The sequence below is a fragment of the Taudactylus pleione genome, unplaced genomic scaffold, assembly GCF_031769625.1.
Source record: "Taudactylus pleione unplaced genomic scaffold, aTauple2 ptg000408l, whole genome shotgun sequence".
Classification (NCBI taxonomy): Eukaryota; Metazoa; Chordata; class Amphibia; order Anura; family Myobatrachidae; genus Taudactylus; species Taudactylus pleione.
This window is the reverse complement of record NW_028284810.1, coordinates 7,301,304-7,313,475: the sequence shown is the minus strand read 5'-3', so window position 1 is coordinate 7,313,475 and position 12,172 is coordinate 7,301,304. Positions and strand designations below refer to the sequence as shown.

At 45.7% G+C, this 12,172-nt stretch overlaps 1 protein-coding gene across 1 annotated transcript; it reads right to left on the bottom strand.

The window, feature by feature from the left end:
- Positions 1-1,255: 1,255 nt before the first annotated feature.
- CDKN2AIP (CDKN2A interacting protein) lies at positions 1,256-4,927 on the bottom strand. The gene is made up of 3 exons (XM_088446947.1): positions 4,544-4,927; positions 2,749-2,879; positions 1,256-2,045 (listed from the first exon to the last, which is right to left on the bottom strand). The coding sequence occupies exons 1-3, from the start codon at positions 4,786-4,788 to the stop codon at positions 1,342-1,344; spliced, it is 1,080 nt and encodes a 359-aa protein (XP_088303073.1). The 5' UTR covers positions 4,789-4,927; the 3' UTR covers positions 1,256-1,341.
- Positions 4,928-12,172: the final 7,245 nt, after the last annotated feature.

Below are 12,172 nucleotides of genomic sequence, written 5' to 3'. Positions count from 1 at the left end.
AGGAAAAATCATAAATCACAATCAAGAAATTGATCAAGAAATCAAGGACTTGTAATCCCATTCACTATCCCCACACACACCATTGCAGAGATTGTAAGGTAGTGAATGAAATTGCTGTACCAGTTCTTTCTTACAGAATCAGGAGTCGCCGCAGGAATAGACAGGTGTATGGAGTAACCCACAGGATCTGGCTAGGTTAGGGTGGAGGTTATGTGTAGGTGCTAATGCATCTTTAAGTAGATTAATGCTTCAACAGATTTTATTTAACAAGGAAAACAACACGCAGAGCATAAGAAACTCAATCTTGATTTTTGTGGTACCATTCACATTTGTGACCATGTTCTGTGAAAACACAATGCCAGTTTTTACCCATTAAATAAGATAAAATGAGCCTAAGGTCAGAGCATTAGAAATATAAAATGTTATTTTAATGCAAGATAAACCCAAGTATAAGAGGTGGTTTGGGGGGACACTTCCTGTCGCGGGTCCTCTATTGGGATGTTTCTTTCGCTCTCTCTGGAAGACTTCTCCTCCAGCCACACAACACAGAAGTTGTAACATGAAGAGAGAAGGAGCAGTCATCTGACAGTACAACCAAGCCTCACACTGCAGCGATACAAGTCACAGCTTTACTGTTGGTGAGAGCTAGAGGAAGCATAGCGCACCCGAAAAAGTGCTCTCCAAGTGAGCGAGTCACCATGGGATCGCACAAGGCATGGATGTAAATATGCATAAGGAGCGTAGTGATAGGTGTGCTTTAAGTAATAGTTTTGTCATTGCAACAGAAGAGTCAACCTGTATTTCCAAGTGTAAAGATTTCAGTATAAGCTGTCTAACCGGCTGTTGGGTTTACTAGTAACTTAAAAGAAAAGACAAAAAATAAAAACATCTTGGCAACAAGTCACACTATCAAAAACAAAAGCACATTTAATGATGTCAAAACTGACATTTTCATGAAGCATATGGACTGGGATTAAAGTTAGCAGTAAAATAAAGATGTTATTTGTAAATCATAACCTGGAAATAAAAAAAGTGGTGTAAGCAATGTGTGAAAGGGATTCCATAAAGAAAAAAAAACCAGGAAGATTAAAACAATATCAATAATTTAAATGTCTGTACAAAGAATGAAAAAAACACCACAAATTAAACTAAGATAACCCAAGTAGAAAGCAAAAAGTCAATTTCTGAAGCAAAACATGCCTCAGCTAATATAGGTGACATTTTACCTATTAAAAGTGAATGAAAGAATCCAACATTTGAAAAAAAAAATAAATCTGTATTTTAATATATAAAGTATTAGGCATCTATATTATTTTCTAGGGTTTAAAACATGAAAGTCTCTTAAATTAGATCCAAGGGGTTTTTCAATGCAGGAGGCAAGTTTGGGGAGCGCGAATCGTCGTCTAGAAGAACCAAGTCTTCAACTTCCCGGCCACAGTATTTCCTCTTGCATATTCTCACCACTACTTTCTTTTTCAGAAAAAGTTTTATTGCCTCTCTAGAAGCCACAGCTTTAGCATTTTCCTTTGTTTTTCCACAACCCATGCCCAAATAGACCGCCTGGCACCTTAGTTCACACACAATGCTTTCCTGAGAGGTCTTATTTTGAGGCAAATCTGCCAATTCCTTTAGCGGTACAAAAGCAATGTCCAACGTAGATTTTAAAGACTCAATAGAATTGCCCAGAAGTTCTAAATGGTTGAGGCTGGGGCCGAATCCTCCTGCAGAAACCAACTTCCAGGCTACAGTCTTGTAGAGTCTGTTAAAGAACGACTGGCGTTCCTTAGTGTCTTCAGAAGTCAGTTTGCGAGGAGCTTTCACAGTATTCACACTGGACTGTAACTGAGCTTTCACTGTCTGTTGATGACATTCATGGTTATTATTTCCTTGCTGAGGGGCAGGTTGGTAACAGCCCGTGTCTGTCCTTTGTGCCTCGCTGCAGGGAGCATGCAATGAACTCAACTCATCAGTATGCTGGCCTACAGGTTCTGTATATGTGCTATCAGCAGATCTTTGCTTCTTCAGAGGTTCTTCCTCTACCCCTTCTGTAGAACAAAAAGATAGGAACTATAAATATCCCTTTTCCACCTTGAAACATGAATATGGTCTTAACAGTAAACACACATACATACTGAACAGCAGTTCATACATGGCAAAGCAGCAGTTCTGAAAATCTCTCTTCAATACCCTTTTACATGACTTCAAATTATGTGATTGAAATGGACCCTGGTGAAGTGAACACAATCCAAGGGAAATATACCTTGCAAAAACCAGGTACAGGTGGTGATTGTGAATTCAGTTAAATGGCTTGTGGGCTTTTGAGGATCTGGCACACTACTGTGCCCCACACAGAATAATCAGTTTCAAATATCTAAATACACTGAAACAATGAATAAACTTGGCACTGACTGTCCACTGCAGGTTGCGTATTTGATTCAGTGATGAATTGGGAACACAAATGATGCAAACACTGTCTTTTACTACAGATTTCTAAAACAGAGAAAGCTCTTAGGATCTACGAAACCTATCTATGTAAACCGGAGTGCGGTTCACCCAGAACTACACCTATACATTTCTAGGTGTCACAGCTATAATAGCATACATACCCAGCATCCAATCATGTTATCACCAAATTCCATACGCACACTGGCAAAATACACTTGACTCAGTGTTGTTCTCATGTAACACACATTGATGCACTGAATCTTATATCACAGTCCTTATGGTTTACATCTATGTTCTGCTAACCATTGCTACTTGAAATCCCTCTTTTCTTCACCTTGGAAACCAGTTCATCTCGTGTTGTGTGGACTGGTGCATCAGTCACCTTTATAGTTTCTGCCATTTTAAGGACTTTTTCCATAACGGGATGAGGATAACTGAAAGAAAAAAAAAAAAAAAAAAATTAAAATAATTTAACACTGAACAAGAAGATATTCACAGAAATACATGTGTGCGGCGGTGGCGTGTGTTCAACTATGCAGGCTGGTTTAATGCTACAGGATTATTTATCACTCTACAAAGTCTAATATACAACACGCCACAAACAGAAATGTGGGATCCATGCCTAGCAGGATTTTGTTCCACTGGATAAGAAAGGATTCTGTGCCCACAATGACGATGATGTCGGAGTTCCCACTTGTCGAAACACACTCAGGGCTGTTGCAGGACTGATGGAGGAGGCTATCTGACGTACCAGCTTCACTTAGTAATAGGGTGAGGGGAATATTCTGTGCCAGGGGGAAAAATAAGTTTTAGGTGGCATCAACAGAAAACACACTTCGCTAATGCAGGAGTAGCCAACTTTGGTACTCGAGAGCTACCAACAGTGCATGTTTTCCATGTCTACTCACAGAATCGCAAATGATGCAAATTAGCTCCAGCTGTCAATCTTTTCAAATGTGTTAGGGCGGGATGCAGCAAGGTGAGAAATGCAGTCAAACCCCGAAAATGCAGGTTTGACAGCATCTCATATGCACCAAGCCCAGGAATGCGATGCACTACGTGGCTTTGTTGCGGTGGGTAACACCATCTTCCTGATGGCGTTACCCATAGAAGCCTATGGGCTTTTTTCCGCAGAGTGTTGTGAGAGGAATCCAAACAGAAGACCAACAGGATGCATCCCGCCCGGGATGTAGTCGGCATTCCAGTATGCCGTGGGCATCCAGTATGCCACCGGTCTAAATACCGTCTCCGAAATTTTGACAGCATCGGCATCCAGACACCAGCATCCTGACCGACGGCATCCAGAAGGTAAGTATCGCCAGTTAGGGGAGGGTTAGGCACTGGGGGGGGGTTTGTTCAGTTTAGGCACCAGGGATGGAGTGTTGGGTTTAGGATGCGGGGGGGGGGGGGGGGGATGTTAAGGCCCCCATACATCAGAGATTGATTGCAGCAATCGTGCAATTTGCAATCGATTGAAAAAGGGAAAGATTTTTATGCACAATCGACTGTGGCAATTCTGCAATCAATTGCAAATTGCACGATTGCTGCCATCAATCTCTGACTTATGGGGGCCTTTAGGCTTAGGCATCGGGGAGGGAGGGTTAGACTTACCTGGTTTCCTGATGGGTGTCTGTATTCTGACCAGGGGCATCCCAACCGTAAGCAATCCATACCCAACCCATCCCGCCCTTAGTGAGTAATAAATACACCTGCGCAAAAGCTAGGTGGTCTGGAAAACGTGACCTGTTAGTAGCTCTCGAGGACCGAGGTTGGCTACCCCTGAGCTAATGCATGTAAGGACAGGGTTTCTCACAATGGCAGCTGAAGTTTACCACTGACAAGACACGTATTCCAGGCACATACACAGCCAGGGTGGAACACAACACAACAAGTGGCAGAAAAGACAGAACGAGTTATACAACACAACTCACAGTATACAAATGGGTTCATGGATTGTTGGGCACACCCACAATATGATATATTTGCAGGAGGGATAACCATAGAGCAAACCAGGGTGCCCGCACAAACTGGGTACTCCCCCTTCACTCACAGGCAGGGAGACCCCGCAGCACGGTGTCAGACCGGCCGGGACACTTACCGGCAGCCGGTGAAGACATGGTTACACCACACCATGGAGTAGGCGATCAGCCGGTCCAGGCCCTTGTGGTTAGACTCGGGCAGCTCCCCAGCCGAACAGAAGTCGCTCATGTTCCGCAGAATGAACTCTCTCCGATGCCGCCACAGCTTGTCCGACTCACACTCCCACCGCAGGCTCTCCACCCAGGCAGCCGTCTCCCGGTTCTGGCTGAGGAACTCGGACACCTCGTCCTCCGCCGCCGCCATGCCCTTACTTATTACGGGATCAGTGAGTAACGAGGCGGCGCCAGCTCCGGCACCACTAAGAGAAAAGCTTCAAAACTCCCATCGTCAGCTGCACGTTTCCGCCCCCACGTGACATCACACGCAGCGTAGCTGAGGCCAACGGCGCCATTTTTCACATGGGGAAAAAATTATTAGTACCTGGAAGTGACGTACATAGAGGGCGGAAGTGCGGTTCCATGCCCATACAGTTAACCATAACAAGAAACTTGTCACCTCGTGGGCTCGCTTCGCTCGCCACGCTTTGCGCACGGTGGGTCTCTTTGCTCGCCACGGGTTTATATTCCCCCTCTATGTCCACGTGGATAGTAAGAAATGACGGACAGTAACTGATGACGTCAGGGTGCAACTACTGAAGGGGATTTATCCACTACCGAAAAAAATGAGGCTCATTCTTTTTTATTTTAACATGAGCTTACTTCTGTGACAGCAGGGGAGGGTGGCAGTGTACCTAAGTGGAAGTGGTAACAGAGTGGCAGTGACTAGGCAGATTGCAACATTCAACAGGTACACATAATGCTCTGCAGACAGACTTCCCACTGAAAGCTGCTCTAGCACCTGCATACAAGATTATCAATATACTAAGGTGATCTTAACCTGTATTTGCTGACTTAAAAAATGCGTCATAGCAGCTTCGCCCCTTCTGACCAGTGCTGCGATTAGCGTTGTGAGGTAGTGGGCAGGGATATAATGGTAGAATTTGCTTCGAATCCCATTATTATGCCCTCGGACAGCCCACTTCCTTGTCTGGGCTACTCTTTAGAGAGTGGGAGAGTTTATGCAACATTCGGAGGTCTCCCATTCAGGGTAGGAATGGCCATCAGAATCGGATAGTTCATAACCATCAATGTTTGTTTTTTTACCAATGGTGAGGGTTTTTCTATTCAGTGCTAGGTAAGCGATGGCTGCCACAATTCCTTTATCTTGTTTTCCGAAGCAACCCAGTTGCTATTTTAGCACTCACTCACATGCAGTTCCCACTGGCTCTGCGCATACATAAACAATCAATGGCTGAACCATCGGATGCTTTGCAAATGATAGATGCATGCCACCACAACGCATGATACAATAGCAGCACTGATGGTACCAGATGAATAAGTTTGATGGTACCAGTGAATAAGTTTAGTTCGCCAGCTTTAAATAGTGGAGAAGTGTTGAGCAGGAGGATTAATCACAAGCTCAATATTTTTATAGTGGCTTATTACTTGTTCTGCTCACAATTGGGGGCGCACCAGTAAAAACAGCTGCAGAGAGCACTTTAGTAAAACATTTTGCTAGGCGGTAGTTACATCTGCTAACAGCTCTAAAATCCCCTTTGGGAGAGTCCCGTAGGGATGAAATGCCGGGCGTCTAGATGTAGACGCCTGACATTTCCCCGACACCGGGAGACCGGTGCCCGGCATCCCGATCGAAGGGATGCCGGGCGTCGCGAGCAGACAGCCGCGGGTGGGGAAGGTTAGGTTTAGGGCACCCCCCCCCGGGGGACTTAGGTTTAGGCAGCAGGGAAGGTGGGGTTAGGCACCCCTAAGGAGGGTTAGGGGGTTAGGTTTAGAGAATACTTACCTTTTTACGATCGGGATTTCCAGAGCTGTCAGGCTTCCGCTGCCGGGAACGCTGCTGTTGTCGGCCAGGCGCTACCGATTCCTCCCTTAGGGAGCAACCTTACACGATGGGCGGGTTTGGGTCCCCGATTTTATCGTGGCCTCATCCCTTGCTGCAAAATACAGCATTTTACAGTTGGGGGCTGGGCAATTCAATGCAAATCACGTCATCCAACCTCTGGACGCATTCGGTATGAAAAGCTGGCTGCCGCATGACCGGCGGTTCGATTCCCTGCTGCGGCAGCCAGACAAAAGAGCAGAGCCCGGCAGCGGAAGCCCGACAGCGCTGGAAATCCCGGTCGTCCCTAAGGTAAGTACTTACTAACCTAACCAACCCCCCTAACCCTCAGGGGTGCCTAACCGTAACCTCCCCACCAAAGTGCCTAACCCTAACCTCCCCCCTCTAAGTGCCTAACCCCTCCTTCCCCGCTGCCTAAACCCCCCGTGGGGGTGCTTAACTCTAATTCCCCCGCAGGTGCCCTAAACCTAACCCTCCCCCCCACGGCTGTCCACTTGCGGCGCCCAGCATTTTGATCGGGATGCCGGGCGCCTGTCTTCCAGCGTCGGAAAAATGACAGGCGTTTAGATTTTAGACGCCTGTCATTTAACCCCAGGCGAGATAGAAGATTCGGTAAGCCTGCGGTCAGGATTGCGGCCGCCGGCTTCCTAAACGTATCCCCTCTGAACCACCAACTACAGTCGGGAATTGGGTGGAAGATTGGCTAACTATATCGAAAGAGACCCCTTAAATTCTGGACCCCGCTGGCCATTCTGTTGTAACGTATGGTGCTAGTGCAGCTTTATTTACCATTGTAGTTGGTTGTGTTGAATTAAAGGGACACTCAAAACTAATGTTAAGAGAAGTTCATATGCTAGTTTTATGTTATCTGTCTGCACACTCAGGGCCTGATTCAGCATGGAACGCTATTGCGATCGCAGCTCCATAATTGCACGGAGGTCTGCTGCGAAAATATGCTAATGAATGCAATCGCAAAGCCTCACACAGCCAGCATAGAGACGCCCACTACCGCTATCTCACATCCATAATACCTCTCAGTCCTGCGTATACATCGATAACATCAACCCCTCACGCAGAATTACAGCAGGTCTGACCTGCTGCAGAAACTGAAAGTCTTGTTGCACACAGTGAGTACAGAAGCTGCGTATGCCGTTTCAGTGGCTAATTTATGCATGCCCATGCAACGGCGTTCAAACGGACAGACACGCCTGACTTTCTCCGACCACTCCCCCATCACCACCCCCAAATGCTCACAGCCTGTCACTCACTCTGCGATGGGTTTTATTCTGCTTGAGTGATTGCAAAGCGTTTGAAATACTAATTCACGCATGCGCACTGTGCTGCATATGCATGCGCAGTATGCACCATCGATCGATCTGTGTACACTGTTGCAGTTGCACTCCATGCTGAATCAGGCCCTCTATGATCACAAAGGTGAGAAATTTTATTTAACACTTCTTTCCCTTCTGTCTATCATATTATCTAACCTCTCCGGAACTGACCCCACCCCAGTGAGGCTTACATGCCCCTTGCCACCAGGCCACACCTCCAAATTATTGTGCATAAGAAGATTATTAAGCCTATGTTGATTGACAGCAGAGCCCGAGGAGGAGAAAAAAAGACCATGGAGAAGAGAAACGAAACTGAATTGTGAGCTCAGCAAGCAGATTTACTAATACCAAATTAGAAATGGAAGTTCCCTAATATGGATATTTTTGCACATTCAAGTTTTAATATTTACATTAGATAAATACAAAGGGATTAAAAAAATAAAAATAGGGTTTGTGTCCCTCTAATCAATGAAGAGATTATTTTTTAAAGCAATTCATTCAATAAAGGTAACTTTGGCAGGGTCTATTTGTTTTATTCTTATACGAAACAGTAGTAAATGTAAGTATAAATGCAATACACATTATAAACAATAAAACATATAAAATGGATCAATGGTTTGTGTGTGTTTGTGCAATCTGAAAAAAATACACTTTTTGGGGGCAGCTGCTATGGGTCTAAGGGGTAACCACCCTTAATGTCACAATTGTCTTTAAATGAAAAAAAGCCAAGCACTCAACCCTAATGTGAAATTCCAATTTTTGTCTTGTATGTTTTGTGTGCAAAATCAATTTTTATAAATGACAGATGACAATGGGCTATGTAATAAAAGCAATTTATTCCTTTCACTAGACTTGATATCTGTTCAAGGGGCAATGTAAAACAATTAAGATCATATACTCACAAAATTGGTTACATCTATCCAATATGTGGAATATAAATGTAATTAACAGAATTACTATGAATGTAGAAATTATTGCAATATACTCAAGATAGTCGGCTTTTAGGTGTAAAAAGGAAGAGCCCAAAATACACAGGACAGACTGGGTTGCACAGGACTACAGAGGGAGTTTGGGTGTGTTGTGGATGACAGTGTCAGACGTGGACAGATGTGTTGAGTGGTGGATAGGGGATGGTCAATGGGAATGGGAGTTCAGTTTAATAGATGTCCGCTGTGCTTTTACTGTAGTATAGTCCAAAATTCTGTCTGTCCTGTGTAATGAGGAGCTCCTATTGCAATGCCGGGTGTCGGTACTAGCATGCTGCTGCCCGGGATGGCTGTCACAATGGAGGCAGAGTTGGACCTGATGGTACTTGCCCTTTCCTCGCCGGGCGGGCTGCTGTGTCTCCTGTACTGTGGTCCATAACTGCTCCCTGCTTGGGCCTTTCTGTCGCGGCTGCTTGGTGGTGTCCGCTGCCTCCGCCTGTTATGATCGCTGAGGATAGCTCCTGGTCTTGTGATAATTGCTCAATGGGGTAGCTGTTATCGTGCGTACACACTAGACGATATGCTCCCTGAGCGATATCGTCTAGTGTGTCCTCGGCAGGGTGTGCTCAATGTCGTTCATGACATTGAGCACACCCGCTGAATGATATCATTAACGATATCATTCAGCGCCGGGCTCTCTCCCCCCTTCCCCAACATGCAGCAACCTTACGACATCGTCAGGTTGGCCTGCATGTTTACCCGACGAACGATGATGACGAACGACCCGTGGGAACGCGCGTCGTCGTTATCGTTCATTGTTTTTGTGTTAAAAGTGGACGACTGAACGATAACGATATCGTTCAGTCGTCCACTTTAATCGCCCAGTGTGTACGCACCATTAGTCTTTTTAGCATGTGATTCGGGTCCCAACGCTTTGTATAGCCTTTTTCAAGGATTGTAAAGTACTGTTAGTCAGGTCTCCTAGATATACTTACTGGATTAATTTGTCGCTGATTCTCATTTGTTCTTGCTCTCTGGTGGGTGTGTACAGGGTTTGATTGATGGCACCTTCTAAGTGGGCGGGGTGTAGTTGATAGACAGTTCACATCTAATTCTAGATAGTAGAATTGTGTGGGTAGTACAATGAGGATACATATAATGGGATACAAAGAACAGATAATGTGTACATTAATTTTTCATATTACATAATTAATGTTCAGAATGCTGGCCATCGGAATCCCGACACTGGAAGTCCGACCTGGTACTAAACATAGGCTCTATATCCCAACGCCTATCTTTAGCAAGACATAGAAATCCCGACAGCCGGCATCCTGAACAAAGGTAAGCAGGGACTGTTAGCGCGAGGGGGAGAGAGCTAGTTTTAGGCACCATTGGGGGGACTTATGGCTAGGCACCCCACCCTCCGGGGAGGGTTAGGATAGGGGAAGGGTGGGTTAGGGTTAGGCACCATTGGGGGAAGGTTAGCGTTAGGCACCCCCCCCCCGGCAGGATTAGGTTTACAGTGCGGGAAGGGTGGGTTAAGGTTAGGCACCACTAAGGCAGGGTTAGGGGGGGAGAGGGGAGGTTAGGTTACTTACCAGCCCTAGTCGGGATCTGCACTGTTTGGGCTTCTGGCGTCGGTATTACGTCCGCCGGGAACACATCCGACGGCATTACATACCGATTCCGTCTGTAGTATATGGTGGTCACTAATGCTGTCTGTAGTGCGGTCACTAATGCTGTCTAGTACACGGCGGTCACTGAAGCTGTGTGTAGTATATGGTGGTCACTGATGCTGTCTGTATTATATAGTAGTTATATACAGTAGGTAGAAGGTTTCTACTATCCACTGGGACAGGGAAGGAGGGGTGCTGTGATGAGTCTCTGCTCCTGATGACAGACAGCCTAGAACAATTCAGAAGTTCAGTATGTGGAAAACACTCAATCCTGGCTTCTACTTTAAAACTAGACCTGTTTCTTATCTCTGGTATACAGTGAAGATTCCTTTCTAGGTAGCAAATTAGCAAACTAGAACAGTATACAGCAACGACCTTTCTTAGAGACCAATTTCTGAGGGTTTGTTTACAGTGAAGCATTAAATAAAAAGATAATTGAAAAAAATCATTAAAGGGGCAATAATATTATATACAAACCATGTCTGATTTTGTATTTAATATTATTGCCTCTTTAAATCCAGCATCAGAAACTGATGAAGATGCAGCAGCTTTGAAAAGCATTGCTTAGTAAACCCCACAGTAATATATACCCAGAAATAAAGTTCTATGTGGCATTCTGAATTTAATATAGAATAGCATTCATGTACACAAGGTGATGTAATCAAACGGTCGACAGTAACAATGTTGACATTCATGATGTTGACACCATAATGTTGACAGTTATGATATCAACATTGTTAAAATGTCAGGAAACTGGTCAACATTCTCAGAATGTCAACATGAAATGTCGGCATTAGGGTTAAGTGGCGGGAGGGTTAGAGTTAGTCTGCGGGGAGGTTATAGTTAGGCTGTGGGGAGGATATTAGGGTTAGGCACTAGAGGGAGGGTTAGGGATAGCGGAGAAATACTTATGGGACCGCCGAAGGATTGGAGCTCTGACCCGGAAGTGACAGTCACATGACCACCAGGACCCTGCCGCTTTAGCCGTCAGTAGAAGGTAAGTCATCACTGGGCCACCAGGACAAAATGTTGACATTCTAACATGTCATACATTCATCACTGACTACATGATGAATGTTGACATGGTCAACGTCGACATTATGACTATTGACATTTAAGTTATTTTCTACTTCAGGGTCCATAGGGGGTCCACAGAGTTGACCTTGCGGGTATAGGTTGAGAACCAAATCCGGGCACCACGCAGTTAAAGCTTTCAGCTCCCAGGATGCACTGGGTCCACTCTCCCTTAAACCCCACCACCAAGCCAGAGTTGGTGCCCGGCCGGAGTTGGGTTACATTTGGCGCAGGGGGGCTGCTTAGCACTCCCTAAGCTTAAATAAAATTTTATTTTTAAGTGTTTTAATTTATTTTATTATTTTTTACTACTCTTCAGAGCGGCAGCATCAGACTTCATTGGACGTCCAAGCTGCCGCGCCTACACCCCGCCGGCGCTGCAATGCCAGTACTGATCTGGGGATCGCAGCGGGACCCCAGAGTCTGTACTAGCTGGACTCTGGAGGAATCCTTGGGCTGCAGCCGGATCGACGGGGACAGGTAAGTCTTGCCGCGTGTGCATGCAGCCTTATGTCTCTGGGGACAGACCGGAGGCGCTAGCGGTGGAGGTGGGCTCCCCCTCCATAGAGGCATACCCAACGAGTTGTCTAGACCACCAGGGATTATAGCGGCAGTGAGTCCCGGTATCCTGGGGGCTAATTGCTAGCCAGGGGAGGCAGCCTTCCCTGTCTAGCAGCTCCTCAGCTCAGCGCGCCTTTCCAGCGCATGGTCCGGCGTCAAT